General features: G+C 39.0%; 1 protein-coding gene across 1 annotated transcript in view; it reads left to right on the top strand.

Moving 5' to 3' along the window:
* LOC117464651 (A disintegrin and metalloproteinase with thrombospondin motifs 7) overlaps nucleotides 1-20,448 on the top strand; it is an 81,747-nt gene that overhangs the window by 8,534 nt on the left and 52,765 nt on the right. The window contains exons 3-7 of the mRNA XM_034107189.2: nucleotides 7,778-7,961; nucleotides 8,782-8,978; nucleotides 12,033-12,116; nucleotides 13,221-13,345; nucleotides 14,544-14,693. Of these exons, the coding sequence (XP_033963080.1) occupies nucleotides 7,778-7,961; nucleotides 8,782-8,978; nucleotides 12,033-12,116; nucleotides 13,221-13,345; nucleotides 14,544-14,693 (740 nt within the window). The remainder of the gene's footprint in view (nucleotides 1-7,777; nucleotides 7,962-8,781; nucleotides 8,979-12,032; nucleotides 12,117-13,220; nucleotides 13,346-14,543; nucleotides 14,694-20,448) is intronic.

The following is a 20,448-nucleotide window of genomic DNA, read 5'->3' as shown; positions in this document are numbered from 1 at the left end:
GGCCATTTCTACTGATCATAATTCCATTGATGAGGTCTACTAGAATAGATTTACATTGTGCAATTTTCCAAACTCACATTGGTTTCTCATACAGCATCTCTGTATAGTATGTGTATTCATGCTCTGTCCTAAACAGCTTGTTGGAGCTCCTGCCCCCCCCCCCCCCCTGTGAGCCCAGTGTGCTCTGATTGGTCAGCTCGCCCCCTCTGTTCTGATGAGTCCACCACCGTTATAGTGGAACATCAGTGATTATGTGTTACAATGGCGTTAGCAACCAGAAAATGACACCAGTAATGACAAACAGATGAGAATGTTGCGTGGGGTCTGGGTGCCGAGGAGCGGACACTGTGTGCTCGGTTAATCGCCTGCTTGCTGCGTGGGGTCTGCGAGACAGCGTCCATCGCGAGGCTCCACTAGCAGCCGCACCCCCAAACGCGGCGTTACACCTACAGTGTAAGCGCGCCACTTTTCTTCCCCCGCTGCGAGGCTCCACTAGCACCCCCCCTTGTTGGAGCTCCTGCCCCCCCCCCAATGGGTCCATTTGGGTATGGTCACATCACTGTACCCAGGAGGAAAAAGAGAATACTCCAACGAGGCGTTCTGGGGCAGCATAGACAGGTCTTGTCTGTGTTAGGCCCTGACACACCAACCCGATTTTGGGAGTCAGAGGCCATCAGAGGCTGTCGGGCATTCGGGCATTCGCGGTGCCGTAGTCAGGTTGGTGTGTCCCGCACCGTCTGCCGTGACACGCCTTATTTGGACTGCCTGACCCGATGCATGGCCAATTCAACATGTTGAATTGGCCATGCATCGGGTCAGGCTGTCGGACCAAGCAATCACTCTGATTGGCTGTTCAGCTAGCGAATCAGAAGCGAAACGGAAGTGAGGGACGTAAACAAACGATTTAAGAAGTTACACACAGACCAGTGTTGCCAACTTAGCGACTTTGTAGTTAAATTCGGCAGCTTTCCAAACCCTCCGGCTACTTATTTTTGTCAAAAGCGACTAAAGACTAATCTAACGACTTGTAATGGTGTTATTAGGGACTTTTCTGGTGTTTGGAGACTCACGTATTGTTCTGCAGTTAACGAGCCCCTCCCATAGTACTCACAGGTGCGCAGACTAACTTTGCCTCCCGCAGCAGCTCAGCTGCAGTCACAGCAGAGAGGAGACAGCCACACTCTCCCGCGTCGAGACAGCTTCAGTCACTTAATCACCTCGTCCACTGTGTGTGTGCCTCTCTGTGACAAGCTAAACATCCACGTAGGTCATCATGTCACAGTCTAAACTGTATTCACAAAAGTACATAAAGTAGTGGGAATCAAACCCTGAGTTTAAAGGATGGTTGAAGCCATTTATTGGAGATGACACACGGGCATACTATACTGCCTTTATTGTAAGGGATATTTCTACTAAAAACTACTCAAACTATTTCTTCTTTCTACTATAATACATGATAAAATATGTCTTGATTATATTTTGTAGTGTTCGGAATCTTCAAAGTTAACTGAAGTTATCAAATAAATGTAATGTAAAACTGAATCAAACCATAAACAAGGTGGCCTGTTGGGATTACTATATATATATATATATATATATATATTTGCATTATTTTATCCCACTTTATTTCTTACTGATGTAAAGCACTTTGAACTGCAATCCCCTGTATGAAAGGTGCGATACAAATAAAGTTATTATTATTATTATTCAGATGGATGTTTCTGCCCCTCTGTTCATTCTCCCATTATCCTCCTCAATCTGCCTAGAAGTATTTTAATGTTGTAGCTGTTACTATAACCAATACTAATGCTAGGGCTGCAACTGACAGTTATGTAGGCACATTGTTATTGTATCTTATCGCTAACCCCTCTTATGGCTGATAGCTCCAGTGCCGCACGAAACATGTTTTCGATGGAGAGGGGTCTGCCTGCAGACCTCCACTCTCAGGACAGTTCCGGTGCAGACCTCCACTCTCAGGACAGGAAGTGCACGCTAAGAATTACAAAATAAAATCACCACTATCAGTACAGTGCCACTTTCCAAACAGGAAATGCAAGCAAATACAAAATAAAATCGGATCGTGAGACTTATTATATACATATATATATATACAGGCTGTGGGGGGACACCCGAGACCGGGAAATGTCCCCGGTAGAAACCGGGTGAAATAGCCAAAAAATAAATAAATAATAAAACTGGGGAAAAGTGAGAAAAAGTGTCCGAAAATAGGCATTCGTGAGGAGGGCAGAGTCCCCTGTCAACTCCCGTTACATTCCTCCATGGTGTCATTTGAGCGAAAAACTTTTACGAGAACCAGGCTGGGGGGGTCAAAAGGGCTTGACCAAAGCCGACCCAAAGTGCATGGTGGGCGGACTCATCACCTCCGTGATGAGTCTCCATTGTGATTTGAAGACTTCCATCAAACGAGTCCTTCGGTGGGCGGGAAAAAAAATCGTCACTTCCTGTACTGACAGTGGAGGTGTCCTGAGAGTGGAGGTCTGCACCGGAACGCACACGCTATTTGTTGTTTGTTTATATCATGCAGTCTGATCTTCTTCTCTGTCTTCCGGTTGTTGCCTCTTTTGAATGACGAATACACACTACCGCCGCCTGCTGGCAAGGAGAGTTATTGCCACTCATGCACTGAAGTCTTTGCGGTGTGTTCCCGTGCTACACATGGCCAAGACGCAGGAGGACACGGCGATGCAACAGTCGGCGTCGGCTTCGGCGAGTTCTCTGGTGTCTGCTTGGTGTGTCAGGGCCTTTAGAGTTGTACTCGCTACAGGGTGTACTTTGAGGGTTTGTGACTTTGCAGACCGTTTACATCAAAACCTTCATAACACACAGGGGGACGAAATAACCGGAAAAGCATGACATGGGACCTTTAATATATTCCCATTTGATGAGCATTCATGCTGCTCTTTCTGTGTTTTCCTGCACGTTTTAGGGCAGGGGGGATTGTTTTCTCACTCTTAGTCCATTCATTTTATGGTGATTAGTTGCCAACTGCACTGTCACATATCCCGTCTCAGCTGCCAGTAGCAGAGCAGACCTCCTGCTGCTCTGTCCGCTCTGCTTCCAGGCTCTATGTGTTCAAAGATACTCCTCTGCTCAACACTGTTGGGACAGACTTTTGTTCTTCCTCCTGGCTTACATGTGACTGGCCTTGGTTTGTTAACTTTTCAGAAAGCATTTCCACCAACACAAATAGCAGTGACAGGTTTTTTCTTACTACATCCTGCTATTACTATCTTTACATTATTACATTACATTGCATTTAGCTGACGCTTTTATCCAAAGCGACTTACAATAAGTACATTCGACCAGGAAGACACAACCTTGAAGAAAACAGAATCATATAAGTACATCAGGTTTCATAGAGCCAAGCATTTCAAGTGCTACTCAACTGGCTATAGGATAAGCCAGTCCTTTATTAGTATATAAGTGCTCTGTTCGCAGTTCTTTGTTAGTAATTCTATCGCTCAAGGTGGAGTCGAAAGAGATGAGTTTTCAGTCTGCGCCGGAAGGTGTGTAATCTTTCTGCTGTCCTGATGTCAATGGGGAGCTCATTCCACCATTTTGGAGCCAGGATAGCAAACCCACGATTCTTTAATTGCCATCGGCCCAACACTTGCCTAAGGAAAGCTGCTTTTTAGAAGCTGGAATCATTGCAACTTGCACCAGATTGCACATCCGCCAGCTCTGATGTTACAATGAAAAGAAACCAACAAACTTGACCATGTCTGCATGCTGTCACATTAGGCTACAGCTGGATGATTTGCGAGAGTTGCTGGCTGTTGTAAGGAGCAGGTAGGCTTAAAACTGCCCCAAGGGGGTTTCCTGTAAAGAAATACACGTTTCATTTATTTTCAGCAAAACTCACTGTGTGTACTGGATGTCTAACAAGCATGTTGAATACATTTATTCCTTACTCGCATAACATTTGCAAAGTGAATTTATTTTTGCAACAACAACAACAACAACTTTTGTTTCCTGCATTTTTCATATACATCTTCACTTGCTTGCCGTCTTCTCCCCTGTGTTTGATGCATTGCTGTAATTAATGCCGCATTGCATATACCTGTAGATCACTGAAGCTTAAGGCATTCACTTGAGATTTGCTTTTGCCATGTTTCTCTGAATAAACAAGATCATTTCTGAACTCCTAGAAAAAAAGAGCAGTTTTCTTGAATACTCTCCTCTGAATTCATAGATGATAATTTTACAAATTTGACGAAACAGGAAAATGATTTAGTTTCAACTGAATTAATCAGTGACGTAATGTGAAATCACTTGAAGTACTGTACAGACAGTGCCAGCGCTTTAGAGGTCCTAACCTCCACAGGGAACCTTTTAATGAAGTGGTCTGAGTGTACAGTACATTGGTGATGCTCTGCCAGGCCAGTGCAGCAGCCAGCTTCTTGTTTTGGGCTTTTTTTCCTTCAGTCTGGTCTGCAGATAACACATGATCAGCTGGATTCATTTCCTTTATAGCCAGTTATGACCATAAAAGACTCTATTGATTGATTTTCTTAATATTAGGGAATATTGTCCTGAAGATGTTCTTTCTTGAGATTAATTGTGATGACAGATGAGGAAAGACAGACCTGCACTTTTATTCAATCTATTTTGATGTTTCTTTGTGCACGGTTTTGTTTTTTGCCGTTTTTCTTTCTGCACAATTTTTGTATGAAGCGGAAGAAATGCACTTGGTTGTTGAAGAGCTGACAGTTGTGTGATCAGAAAATCTGCTAAAGTAGGTTGTATGTGAGTTTGTGTGAATGTGTACATGAGTGTGTATAAGTGTGTGTTTGTGTTAAGATTCTGAAGCAGGATTGCTTTATGTGTAAATATGGCTTTAGACCTGCATAGATTAAGTGGTCCAACTAATATTCAAACTTTATTCACACATACACAGTGGCATAAACATCACACCCATCAAATAACTACTTTAACTGTTGGAAGTCTAATACATACCTATTTGCTTTAATCACTAGTAATTATTAGAGAGTCTGACATATCTGCATAACTAAACAAGCGTAATAAGTGATAATACACACCCCTGTCGGTATTGAGTATTTGGTATGCACTCCCATCACAACCTTCTGACCCAACACTGAGGAGGTTAGGAATCCCAGGATCTAAAAACGGTTATCATAGGAAAACATGTGGCTGCACAGTAAAACATGCAAATGAGTACAATCGGTAAGGAATTTGTATAATCATTACATCCCAAGTGTCCTAAACATTTAAAAACTCTTATTGGTCAAAATATGCACAGACGGTATGTATGTAATTAGTGTACAAAACCAGCTGACATCTTATACTGTAGTGCCAAACAAATATCAGCGTGGAAACCAAGCCTGTGTATTACTATTTTTACATCCAAAAGATTGTATAGCCATATCCACAATACAAGAGTACACTCTTATGTTGATGCAAAATACATTTAACATGATAATACTTCTCTTTTTTATTTTAAAACATTTTTTAATAAAACAAAATTATGCTAACACTTTTGTTGTGGTGTTGTGTTCCTGAACCACAAGAAAATACTCTGTGTTGAAGCTGCAAGAAAATACACTGGATTTGATTTATCCCTCCCTAAAATATGTTTATTCCCTATCATAATGTATTCCTTGATTTACTTTTTAAAATTTACTTGCACTATATTTTTCTGTATTATTGTGTTGCACTGTTGGAGAAGCCTGTGACCTAAGATTTTCATCGACATAACTACACTGTAGCTATGTTCGTATGACAAATAAAGAACCTTGAACCTTGAACCTTGAACCTTGAACTTGATACAGTGACATCCTACAGTCCTGCAAGGTTTGGCTCAGGCTTAATAAAACACAATAAGAAACAAATGAGTCCCTGGTGGAATAAATGGTGTAGAGCTTGTGTTGTTGTCGGTGGTGCAGGGACAGACTCACAGCACACGGACACACAGAGTCCGAGGATGACAGTTGTTTACAGAGCAGAGGACACATAACTGAAAGCAGTCTTAACAACTCAGCCCTGGACTGTATTCCAGCAATATATGTTCCCCCGTGTGGAGTGATTACTTTATAACAGCAGTGAATGTCTTGTTTGCATTTCCCCTGTGTATTTATGCTAAAAGCACGAGTCATCTTGAGTAAAAACCTAGACATAGCTTGTTCTGTTGCATATTGTGAAATATGCAACATAAGAAATACCACTTTGCTTGAATTGAATGTAAGAGGAACATTAATTTGCTTTTATTTGATTGAATTTGACCTCAGTTTCACTGCGTCCAGACCCTGCTAATGATGTTCAGAGTCATACTAAGAGGCAGAAATGTCCACACAGCTGGGTTAGCTTTGTTACTGTATGTGTATGTGGCTCTACTTTCCCCATGTGGTGTCACACGTTAATCATAGCAGCAAGTCTGACCTTCAGTGTGACCCTTTGACAGCCGAGGAGAGTTAATGGGAACAGAAGGTTGACAGGTATTAAATATAGGGTGAGGATGGTCAACAGAAAAAGCTTTTTGGGGGCTACTGGGATCTGGTTTTGGCACAGGTCCAGCATGGTTTAGGGTGAAGTAATTGATGTGACGTGATCTTTCTCCTGTGTGGGTCGCGCCCTGGATGTCTACAGAAGGTTTAAGACATCAGGACTGTTTGAGTGGAAGCTCCCTAGGTCTTGTTTTTGTGTGCTGAAGACAAAGTCAGTGTTGTGGGCTTTTTAATATTACAACAAATAAGACTGTATAAGAAACTGGAATTGGTATATATTATATTGCTAACAGCTGCTCTTAGGATATCATATTTCAAAGAGTTTTTTTCAGAATCCCCATTGGGCTAAGGCAACTACAGAAATCAGAACTGCTTATCTTGGTGATGCGTGTTATATGCGGAGGTTTCAGATTAGCCTGTACTGCAATAATTCTTAAGCTCTTCGCCTGTGTGTAAATCCACCTAAAAAAATCTAACTTTATACTCACCAAGTGTACAGTATAGTTACCCCAGTAACAACACATTTCAAAGACATTTCTTTGGACAACAGCATATCCACATTGCCACATTATCGAAATGGAAACATTTGCACACGTGAATATTGCACTGTACAAAATATTATAATGTCAGCGGTTAAATAGTTGTTGTACAGCTGCAAATGACATTATAAAACATCAGAAAACAGTCATTATAATGTTTTAGCACTGGGTGCTCTCTTCAAGTGTCTTGTAAGTGTCCGATATTACATTTTCTGCTATTTAAGCAGCACATTCCCACAGTCAAGAACCTTGATCCTCAAAATGTTTTTGCATTTTTTTTTTTAAATATAACTTTATAACAAGTAATTGAATATCGTAGAGCTTAATTTTCTTTGATCATATTTGTGTACGTTTTTGTAGGAGGCGTGTGGTGCAGTGGGTTGTGCGTTGGTGTTCGGGTTCAAAACCCACTGCAGTCAGCATGTCGGTGTGACCCTGGGCTTCACCCCAAATTGCTCCTGTGGGGATTTCCCACAGTATTGAGTATGTAAGTCACTTTGGATAAAAGCGTCTAACAAGTGACATGTAATGTAATGTGTAATCCACCAATCTTTGCACCTCTTCATTAAGGCAGTATTTTACCATTTGTCCACTAGTTGCATGTCTATTGTTAAAAAAAAGGTCAAATTACAGTAAATGGTCAATCGGTAAATGGTTTTGCTTGAAAGGGCTGTTGAAATGCTAATCTATTTTTGGGTGCATAGCTCATTTTAACCAGATGAAGTGAACTGACCTGCATCTTTTTTTTTTTTTCAGACAGGATTGTTCAGGTTGTCTGATGAAGAGTTTTTTATTCAGCCTCTGGAGAAGTCGAGCGATGACACGTCAGCAACTCAGGCCCATGCCGTCTACAAACGCCATGCGTCCCCCCCCTCCTGGAGTCCAGTGGTACAGCCCATCTCAGGGAAACAAGCTCTCAACGGTACCTGTGGAATCAAAGGTGAGTTCATTCTTGTATCACTGCACACGCTAAGCAATCTAATGCAAAGTAACACCATATTCAAACCTAACAATACCTCAAAGTGTGTTTCTTGAAACTGACATATACCATCCAGTGAGATGGCACATGAGAATCCTTCAGTATAAGTAGCCTTCCTTATGCTCCACTGATTACAGACTCTATGTACTGAATGATGAGGAGAGGACTAATGAATGGTGTTCTTGGCACTGGCTAATAATCTGCAGGGGTCAGGAGAAGAAAAACATCAAACTTAAGTCATTTATAAATCGTCTACTTACAATTCTGAGTCGGTTCGACTGCGCCGAAAAGATAATTGAGAATCCTGGAATGAGATCAGAAAAATGTGCTTTGAGTTTAAGAGTAGATTATAAGAGATGTACCTTTGCCCCGTAAATTATTCAATGCAGATGTATGTGTATGTCACGTAGTTTAATAACATAAAGCAACAGACAGTTATTAAAGAAAAATCTAAATTTGTATTTTCTTAGTAGTTCTTAGGTTTTCAGGCTGAATCGCATATTATATTACATGATTAATTCCACGAATTTGCTACTAAAAAGTGTGTTCTTTCAGGTTTTGTTCTTCCTTCAAGACGCAAACACCATTTGATTAAAATGTATTCCAATGTTTATTATTTATTCAAGCATCTGATAATCTTATGCATCAGTTTAATACATTATGAGATGAGTACAAATAAAAAAGGTAATGTGCAGGTTTTTGGTTCCAATAAAAACAGATATATACACATTTAAACTTATAGAATACGTTTGTATTGTCTATTTCTGTCTACGAACTCCAGCATCACAGCAGAGTTTTGAAGACTTTGAAAGGCAGCGGGAGCGCTGGGAGCTCCGCCAGCAGAGGAGGAGGAGAATTCATCCCCGCTCAGTCAGCAAACAGAAGTGGGTGGAGACGCTGGTGGTGGCCGACCTTAAAATGGTGGAGCATCATGGGAGCAAAGCTGTGGAAAGCTATGTCCTGGCTGTCATGAACATTGTAGGTATATCTTAATTATAGCCTTTTTACTCATTACATTACATTGCATTTAGCTGACGCTTTTATCCAAAGCGACTTACAATAAGTACATTCGACCAGGAAGACACAACCTTGAAGAAAACAGAATCATATAAGTACATCAGGTTTCATAGAGCCAAACATTTCAAGTGCTACACAACTGGCTATAGAGAAGCCAGTCCTTTATTAGTATAAGTGCTCTGTTAGCAGTTCTTTGTTAGTCACTCATCTCAACCCAATTACTGCCCACGCTTCTGTCAATGCACACGGTCATTCTGGGAGAGTCATACAGTATGAGCAGAGTGACGACAGATATGTCAGTCTTCTCACCAGGTGTCTAAGTATTTCTTTACATTTGCATGCCTGTGCTGAAGTTTAATAGACAAAAGATTGCTTGCTATGGCTACAATGCAACTTGAGAAAACAAACGCATTCACCAGATTGATGACACATGCACAGCATTTAGCATTTATAAGCAAATATTATTATGAGACAAATTAATTGTAAAAGCTATTATTGCGGTATATTTATGAATTTATACAACATACTAAATAAATGATTAAAAGATCCTTCCAGATATTTTGAATGCAGAGCAACATGAGGTTTAAACATCCTCACAGAGTAATTCTGCAGTTTGAGACCAGATTGTGTTTCCATCTCTGTGCCAGGTAACACAACGGATGGATTAACTAACACTTTCCTAATCAATGTTATTACCGCCTCATAGCATGGGCCCCGGGGTTAAGCAAATTGACTCCTGGGCTGTTATCGATTAGCACAAACATTGTTTTTTCCCAAATAAAATCATGCCTGGTCCACAGGATACCAGGAAAGGGAATGCCTGTGGATTAACAGACTTAATAGACAATAATACACAGATGAAGCAGTCATTATTCCTCACATCCTCTCATAGTAATTATTTGGAGTCCTCTACACTCCAGCTTTGAACATTAAAGCCCCAAACGATTCATTTTTATGAAAACAATCTTGCACAGGATCAAGGGGAAACAACCTCTAGCCCAAACAATCAGTAATAGCTTCTTCTTCTTCCGCGGCCGGCAGCTGCTCCATTGTCTCCTCACGGACGCAGTCTCCAAGCTATCAACTTCACAAGACTTGCATACATTTGAATTATTTCTGTACTGTGTGCACCCAGTGGTATGATTTACACACATGTAACAGCCAGGAGAGTCAATCTCAGCAGAAACATATTGAAAGCTCTTTTACAAAAATAGCTCCCAACTTCCTTTCACATGGTATTCTTATAGTTATTTATAGATTTTTAGCCTGGGATTGAAGTTTTTCATTGCCACCTATACACTATAGCTACTGTGCTCATGACAATAAAGCCTTGAATCTTAAGATCACATGGACATAAAAAAGATGCAGTAAAAGTCAAAAAAGCATTACTTACCCTTTGAGTAAATGTTGAGCAGCTTGAGAGGAAACACGCTAAATCAACACATTGTGGCTTTAAATAGCTGCAGCTCTATTTGTATTGAAACGATTAACAATAGAAAGACGTAGATAGACTGATAGCAAACGTATTGGGTACTGTTAAAATATGTTGCAAAGTTGAATCAGCTACAATATGTTTACTAAACATCTGTAATTGAACACTACTGTACAAGAGAAAAGTTGAAACAAAGTTTTGATGAACCCAAGCGTTGCATGTGTGTCAAAGCTATTCATTTTGAAGTGCCTCAGTAACAACAGAGAAGGTTTGAGGGGTAGACGTTTTGGATGGCAGCAAGAATCTCCATGCAAGATTCAAAGATTGATTGCCCTTATACACAACTACGGTGTCGTTATGCAATGAATTAAACACTAAGGTCACAGGTTTCCCAACAGTGCAATTACAAGACATGATGCAGCCAGTCAGGATGCTCTCCTCTAGAGTTGAGTTGTAGAAGTGTTGCTTCTACAACTCAACTCTAATCAGACTCAAGCGGCCATACATAATTGCAGTTATTCCATTGCAGACTAAAATGTCTCTCTTGCTCCTTGGTATAAATTGTTTGCAGTTTTACGACTCTAAATTGAATTCATCCATCTTTATAAGCACTTTCTTCAATGATTAGTCCAGCATCACATTAGCTTAAGCCAAACTGTGAAATACTTCTGCATTGAATAAGACATTTGTTGTGTTGAAATGAAGACAGAAAGCTTGAGCTTCATGCATTTTAATGCCTAATGAACAAATGTTTAATGTGAACAAATGTGAAAATGAAAGCACATAAACGGCATGATTTATTGTGCGGATAGCCTGGTATAGTACAAATGGGATGTAAAAAAATATATATATTATCATAAATATGCTCAATAAGTGGATTTCGTGATTATAGTCCTTGATTTAAGATATTCGTAGCCTATTATCACTCTGATAATGATGGATTAAATTGCATGTTATGTTATAATTGAGCACTAAAAAGCTTGTGAGACAATTTTGGAGATAAACTAATGTAAAAATGTAAGGGTTGTACACTTAATTGCTTCAATCATAGATCTTTCGACTTTTGGTCTAAGCAATTGCACTTTAATTACGTATTAAGAGCATGTGTAAAGAAATGCTGAATGAGCTTTTATCTTAAGAGGTTGAATTATTGTCAAAATGCTACTTTAGATCTATGCTTTAGAATCTAAAGCATAGATCTAAAGTAGCATTTTGACAATAATTCAATAATAATACAGTGTATCTAAAGTTTAGATACACTGTGTTGAACCTTAAGGTCTGTTTACTTCGCCCAATATCAGAGGGTTGAGTGTTTGTACAGTACAAGGATATAATGAATGTGTCTTTTATTTAAGATTACATTTTGAAATGTTCTGATAAACCCAAGATGTTCCACATATGATTTACAACAGCAACTTAAATGCATCTTATCTTAAATAATAGTTACATTATTGCTATAATAAGTACGTATCAGCAGCCTTTATACTGTATACTGTTGTATATAGAATACTTTTGATATGCCCTATATGCTGTGGGAGCGAAGAATAAGCACCGTAAAAAAACAGTGTTTTTTTCTCCTTCAGGTGGCGGGTCTGTTCAGAGATCCCAGTATTGGAAACGCAATCAACATTGTGGTGGTTCGACTCATACTACTGGAGCAGGATGAGGTAAAACATGTTTTGTTTTATGATGAAATGTAAGTCATTTCAGAATTTTAAAAAGGGAATAAGCTTTATTCATTAAAGGCATAGTTAGTGGGCTGTTACTTTAAATATAATAAAGCTTAAAATAATTATTTTAAACTAACATGAAACTTGTATGAATGACTTGCAACACGGCCACAAAATCTAATCCTAAAGTTAACTATGTAGTAGAGTCAGAGTTCATCAGCACCTCTCATCTAATTTGTTGAAATTATGAAGAGAAAAAAACACACTTTACGATGTTAAGGGGGATTACGTGTCGATGCTCAGTAACCTCCTGAATTGTTGTCTGCCAGGCAAACACCAGAGATGCCTACACCGCCCCATAAACTGTTACTTCATTACTACTCTGCTTTTTACTCGAAACAAGAAAACATTATAAAACATAGTGTGCTTTAGGAGGCAGATTGGATTAACTGTGGGCAGAGCCAGGCTTGCTATTCCCCCCTGTTTCTAGTCGTTATGCTAAGCTAAGCTAACCGGCTGCTGGCTCTAGATTCAAACTGTAGCCTATTTATCGTGCAGACATGAGAGTGGTATCCATCTTCACATCTTACTTGTGGCAAGACGGATATCCCCCAAAATGTCAAAAACGTTTCCTTCTAAAACTTTATTATTTGAATTGTAATGAAAAGCTAGAGCCTAAATGCAAAGCGGAGGAAAATACATCACAGCGCAGATACTTTCACAGTTAAATATTCGTGTTAATTATTTTCTAAATTAATTATTTATTCGAGGCAAAAGGGTTCAACTAATTTCTGCTTTCAAATAGTTAGCAGCTGTCAATGTTTCCTGTATTGTCCTTCACAGCAGCAGACCATGAGATTTAGATGTGAACTGAGCAAATAAACTCAACAAAACCACTTTCTTTTTCATTTGTTGACATGTGTTTGAATGTCTGTTATTAGGGCCAACTAGGTTTCACTTAAAGGCTGCATATACTGTAATGGCAGAGATGGGGCAATTTCAATTATCTTATATTAGCATGTTCCATAAAACTGAGCCTATATTTTTCTCTTTGACTTTAATTTCCCCTCCCTTCATCTCCACATGACATGTTGATAACAGGATGACTTAAAGATTACACACCATGCTGACAACAGCTTGAACAGCTTCTGTAAGTGGCAGAAGAAACTAAACATGAAAGGAGAGGAACACCCGCTCCACCACGACGTAGCAGTTCTGCTAACAAGGTGAATAGAAACTCAATGCACCAAATGTCACTCTCAATCGCACATAATCCATGGTCTCCCAAGAGAGTCGAAAGTGTAGCTATTTTACATCTTCCCGGAGCACATATTGATTTTCTGATCTAGACAGTTGACGAGAGAATAATGAAAGCTCCATGCCTTATATCACAAACAAGATTGACAGTTAACAGATTGATCAAGTCCCAAATGCTTCAATAGAGCAAATAAAAAGAAAACAAACACTGGACTCTCATGCAATTATTAAAGAATTATCCAATGAAGGTCGACGTGGCTCATTAGTACAGGAAAAACCTTTCAAACTGTTTTTGAGAAGAAAACATTTGCAGTACAAAAGGAATACAACAAATATATACTTTTGTCTCAGAAAAATTTACGTTTTCTTCTGTTCTTTTTCCTTTTAAATTGTAAAACCTTCGTTTAAAGTATGCTTGACAAATAAGTTGGCCTTGCAGTCTTTAGAAATTTTTTTACAGATAAAAGATCATTTCTGATTTCACCTGGTTTTACCTCGTGATTCACTTCTTCCCTAAAGATACATTTATTTATCACTCTATCCTATCTTAAAATGTAGGTGTACCTTACAAGTTTCTTACAGAGGGTCCAATTGATTGGTTATCCCAGTTATATTTTTTATATTTAGCGTATCTATGAACTTCAAAGTAATGTCAAACATATTAATAATTTAATATAACAATCATTCTATAATAAAGTTCAAAGACAAGAAGCTAATTGTTAAAAAATATGTAAGGAAATTCAGTGTTGGGAGATTATTTTGTGTTCAGTATTTAAATTGTGTTTGTGTTTGCATTCAGGTTTTAAATATTAAAGAACTAATTTAATGAAAATGTTTCTTTGACGTTTTTCAATTACTTTGAAAAATACAGTCAGTAGTTTTATTTATTATTTAACAAGATCTTATTACATTTTTATCACCCAAAAGATGGCTTGTTTACAGCCATAATTAATATAATTGTAACATTGATTAGATAATAATAGTAATAAACAGTCTGCAGCAGATGGGATTGTTTGTCTTTTGTTTCCCACCAACACTCTCCAGTCGTTTATCACCTCCCAAATCAGTATCTGTTTTCCATCATTGTATAATTTAGATTTCCAATGCATCGTCCCTCATTTTGCCTTTTTAAATAAAATGACATCTGACACACTCCGCTCTTCACAGGAAGGACATCTGTGCGTCCTTCAACATGCCCTGTGAGACGCTGGGCCTGTCCCATGTGGCGGGGATGTGTCAGTCACATCGCAGCTGCAGCATCAGCGAGGACACCGGCCTCCCTCTGGCCTTCACCGTCGCTCATGAGCTGGGACACAAGTACGGTTTCACCGCACACACACACATTTTATTTTTATTTTATTATACCTTTATTTACCAGGATAGGTCTCATTGAGATTAAAAATCTATTTTTCAAGAGACTCCTGGCCCAAGAATGGTAACAACACAGTTAGAGACAATTTTAAAACACACAATCACAACAGTCATACAACAGCGGCCTGCTTCAAGGTCATTTAAAGTCGCTTTGAGTTTGTTACATACAATAAACGCACACATTTGAATGTTCTGCTTTATGTTCATTTAGGCGAGTAATCGGCAAGGGAAAACTAAGAAAACAACCCCCTGTGATCACTTGATGATATGTTTCCATTTAACTCAAATCAAGATTCATCAATATACATTACTGTTCACCCATAAGCTGTCCTACTGTATGTGGCACAGCAAATAAAAAACTAAACTCCTAAAGATTCACCACTTAAAATGTCTACGTAGTTTTTGAAACAACACATTTATTTCAGGCAGACATGAAGAAAAGCAGCCTGAATTAACCCTCTAAGGGTATTTTCTCGATTTTTAGATGTTTTCTTAAATCACCTTTTAAATGTATTTCTTGTAACATGGCACCCCATGTGTTACATATCAAAATGTTCAGGACAATCTCTGGTATTGCTATATATGCAAATTACTCACCTCAGAGCACTGTTTGAGATAAGTAGCTCAAAAGCTTAAAATTTGACATTCGATTTTCGGAAAATCTTCAAAACTCTTGTGAAAACACAAATTTACTCATGTGATCGAATTGTTTTGGTGTTTTAGATTTGGTTACCAAAGTCTTAGGATCACAAAAGCAGTGAAATATTTGAATTACACTGTCTATAAATGTGTTTTTCATGTCTAAAATTAAAAAAATTAAATTCGAATTTTGAGTAAAATAGGTGTTTATCACTCTACTTTCACCACAGCAGGGACTGAGATACATTAGGACTGAATAATGACTTCATATTACATATGATACATACAGTGGCGACTGGTCATTAGGAGCAGGCACAGCCCCACCTAGTGTCAGCAGAAAGTATTACAAATAGTGATTACAAAAAAATGCAAAAATATATTAAATATATTTTTAAGATCATGTTTAATCTGATTCGTCTGTACGTTGCTGTTTTAGTATGTGTTCTTCTAATTAGTGTCTCCAGTGTGTGCCTATTGAGCTGTTTAGAGCCATGTGGGACAAAACCCAATCCTGCCCCTCCCTCTCACTGTCTAAGTCAGGGGTTCCCAACCGGTCGATCGCGGGAAGATTCCCAGTCGATCGCGAGATGTGTCTAAAAATAGAACAACAATATTCTGTTTTATCGTTAATGTCCTATAACATAATCTTCCTGTGCCAGAATAATGCACTTGAACGCATCAAAGCTTTGTGATTGGCCGGCGTGACCCTATGTGTCGGGGCGTGGCTGGTGGGCAGTGGGCAGTATTTCGCTGATGTTGTCCGTGTCAACAGGAGTGACAGTCCGCACACACACAAGACCGCAATTATGGCAGAAGCAAAAGAGCCCAAAATATATCATTTTCACTCCGAGTGGGAGGATGATTATTTTTATCTATTCCAATTCAAAGTCCATCTGTCTCATCTGCAATCCGAGCGTGGCTTTATCAAAGAAGGGTAATTTAGGAGCGGCATTTCAAAACAGTGCACACACGCTACGAGACGGAATTCCCTCCTAATTCTGCCCTACGCTCCCAAAAGGGGAGGGGCCTGAAAGGACAGCTAAATGCACAGCAGTCCATTTTCACCAGGCCCAACAACAAGAGCAAGGCTGCTACCATAGCATCTTATCGTGTCAGTCACGTTCTTGCGAAACACATGAAGTCTTTCAAAGATGGCGAAGTTGTGAAAGAAGCTTTCCTGGAGGCTGCCGACGCGCTTTTGGGGACAGTAAACAATAACAGTAGCATTTCAACAGGTTTTTGATATAATAAAAACTCAAGTTGGATACCGTTATTAATCAGCTGTGAGTTTTAGTTTATTTGAACTTAGTCATTATAATTATTGTACAAAATGGTATAAGAATGCAAACTTAAATTGATTATAGTCTATTATCAATTCAGGTTGAGAAACTTGCTTGCATCCTATTAAAGGCATTTATTTTTATACTCGACTAAAATGCAACAAAAAAGGGTTTGATTCTATTAATTTTGTCTTTTTTATTGCACTTTGGCAGCAGATTCCTGTGTAGCTTCAGATCTGAGTTGTTTTATTAGTAAGCCTAATTTATACTTTTGTAGCAACACTATTTGTATATAATGGCAAAGAAAGGGTTCAGCGTCTTTTCTTTTTTCCCTGTGTCATATGTGGCAGCAATGTTCAATGTTTCTTGAAAACATTACCCACTGTAGTGACGTGTGAATAAACTCCAACTCTGTATCAACAACACTGTTGTGTAACTTCAGTTACATACTTGTATGTGTGTAGATTAGAAAGAGGTAAGATAAAGGATCTGCAGTATTTTATGAGGTATTAATCGTACAAAGGTCAGTTTTATACACGTAGAAGTGTGTATTTACCTGGTAGTAGGCTGTCAGTAATGGCTACGCCTCTCTATTTGGACTGGTAGATCTCGGCAGACTGGCAACTTTAAAAGTAGCTCTCGGTTCAAAAAAGGTTGGGCACCCCTGGTCTAAGTCAATGGTGACTGTAAAAACTACACTGCGCATGCTCAGAATATTTTCCTATTTAATGTGTGTGGCAAAAAAATAATGACCATAGGGGCATAGAGCTGCCATCCCCACCATACGTCATCTCACATAATTCAGAGCTGATTGGCTTTAAGTACGTGTGCCGCGAAAAGTGTGGTGTGTGAAGAGGAGGAGAGAGACGCGTCCTAAAACCAGGAAGTAAGCTGCGCATGTCTTCCCTCAACAAAAAAGCAATGAGATTTCTCCATAGGATTTTAGAAAATAGCTCAAAATAAGATCTGTGGGAAACAAACCTGTTAGATAAATGCACGTTTTGTTCAGCCGGATAATATCCACATGTCTACCCTACTTTTATCATTTTCGAATCATAAATCTATTGATTAGATTAGATTTATGATAGACTTTTGAAACTACAAGAACATAAGGAGGACTTATACAAAAAAGTAATAGAGATTTTTGTCCAGAAGGATAGGCACATGGACTTAATCTTCAAGTCAAGGTAAGACTGCAATTTTATTGAAAATGGGATCTTACTAAGAGAGAACAATTCAATATTTAAATGATAAAATTACATTTTTTTTGGGTATCCTTCTGTTGAACGGTCTGTTTAAAATTAATTGAAGCATCAGACAAAAAAAGCTTTTGAAAATATTATATTTTGATTTAGGTCAAAATATAATATTTGTAAACCTGAAGAGTCAGTGCCAGTGCCTCACCAGCCATGAACCTCACTGCAGAAGCTTATAGACATCTAAGTTTGTTGTGCCCCACCACTTTTGTACATATAAAAACGCCACTGGATACATCTGATGTTCATGTGATGTGTACAAATACAAATTGAGCATTCAACCTTTTTTTTTCAACCAACAATTTATTATAAATATGTTTTTTTCAACCAACTATTTATATAAATATAAGAAACTGGAAAATCTAACAATTTACAATATTGAACATCACAACTTTCAACCAACTATTCATTATAAATGTCAAGGTCTTTGTCTGTCTTCCAAGACAGTGGGTCTGGCTGATGTGTAGGTGGGGGTGATCGTGCATGGGCTGCTGTGTAGGTGGGGTGTACAAGTGCTATACGAGACCTCCATGAGACCTCCTTGCTGGCTGGGTTGAAGTTGATGGCTGTGGTGGAGCCTTTGTGCTGAGGTGTATCTTGACCTGGTGGCAGCCGCAGATGGAGGCAGCTGTAGTGATGCTGGTCTGCTGGTCCTTGGTGGTGATGGCTCTGGTGAAGGCCCTTGAGCCACAGTAGATCTTGACCTGGGGGCCGGCACAGATGGATGTTCTGGCTGCTGGATAAACGCCGCCTGTGGGCCACTAGGCCCAGGCAGCTGTGAAACATCTCTGTAAAACAAATTAAAATGTAGGACAATAATTACAACTAATTTCATTGAATTAAAGTTCAAGTAAAATGTTGCTCAAGCACAAATAACAATGCACACATAAAAAGAAAGTTTGGGAGGTTGGAGAAGGAGTCTCACTCACTCACTCACTCACTCACTCACTCACTCACTCACTCACTCACTCACTCACTCACTCACTCACTCACTCACTCACTCACTCACTCACTCACTCACACACGTATTTCTAGTTACTTTACATTCAGTATAAAATCAGTAATCACAGACACACATATACATAGGCTACATCTGATTACAAAGTCTCATCTGTACAGGACGGTAAAATAATAACAGGCACACATATAAATAAATCTATGACAAAGTCTCATCTGTACAAAACAGTATGATAAAATAATCGATGGCAAAAACATGTCACTGTTAAATGTCTCCGTTGTGGGACGAATGTAATCATCTATACATGTAATCTCACTTTTACACACCAAAATAACGTTAACACAGAGTAAACGTTTGCTAATGGAGAGTCTATTTTGTCCCAATAAAAAGTTCATGACTCTCGATAAAAAATATATATCAATAAACCTATTGTTCATTTTTGCGGTATTCCCCACACATTGCCAGTACACTATTACTGTAATATTTACACCTACCCATGTCCAAATGGATCCTTGTTGTTGTCTTTGTATTCTTCTTCTTCAGAAGAGTTGAAAACTTCAGGTTCTGAGGCTCTATCTTCCCTGCTGCTAGCGGAAAAAATCTCTAGCGAAGTCGGCAACTGTAAAGTTTTTTTTAGCCATTTTCTCTGTTTCTCTCTCTCTCTCCTCACGGACGTAAACTGATGGGAGACACGTGGTTTATGTTTTTTTTACTTGGTGGGTAGGCCCTTAGTGATTTCTCGATGTCCATTGGTCATTTCAGACCATGATGCCGGCCGAGATTTCCTTGACGGACACACGAATCCACCAATCCCACACAGTGTAAAGTCAAGCTGATTTGCCCTGGTTACAGTCTCACAGGAGATACCGCTGGGAAGCTACTCTTCCAGCGATTCCGCGGATATCTGAATCATATTTCTACTCCTTATAATCGAAAATATATGATTAATTACGTAAAATTATGCGCATCTGGACGCGCCGGCGCGTCCACTGACTCCAGAGGGTTGCTAAAACATTTAATGAGCTGAAGAATAGTATGCTTATTATGCAGGTACTCTCTCATTGCTGCTCATTGCTGCTCATTGCTGCTATGTTATCACAATTATTCCAGCCTATTAGTACTACTTCTAAGAATTCATTCATTATTTTCCTTGAATGTCTCCACAACAGACTTCATAATTAGAGGATAAACGAATAGAATGTTAACAAAAAAGGACAAAAGCTTTTCATAAAGGAACAAAAACAATGCATCAAACAAAAGCCAACCTTAACCCATAGCCTTAACCTTACAACTGGGGTTAAGTGCGGGGAGCTTAAAAACCTCTCTTACACAACCTCCCCAGCTTCCTGTTCCTTTTCTGTTTGTTTTCTATTGTTGATTGGTTCCTTTTATTTGAAAGTACATGACCTTGCCCTTGTTAGCTACCGGTTCTGCATGGATTAAACTAATGAAAACTCATAATTACATTAATGTGAGGAATAACGATAAATGGCACATACAGAATTCAAACAGACAATTTATAGTCCAAAGAAATGAGACGTTTACCTTTCATCACATGCGCTAATTTT

Source organism: Pseudochaenichthys georgianus, chromosome 3 (assembly GCF_902827115.2).
Source record: "Pseudochaenichthys georgianus chromosome 3, fPseGeo1.2, whole genome shotgun sequence".
Classification (NCBI taxonomy): Eukaryota; Metazoa; Chordata; class Actinopteri; order Perciformes; family Channichthyidae; genus Pseudochaenichthys; species Pseudochaenichthys georgianus.
Note: the sequence above shows the minus strand (reverse complement) of the source record. Positions and strands in the feature narration are given on the sequence as shown.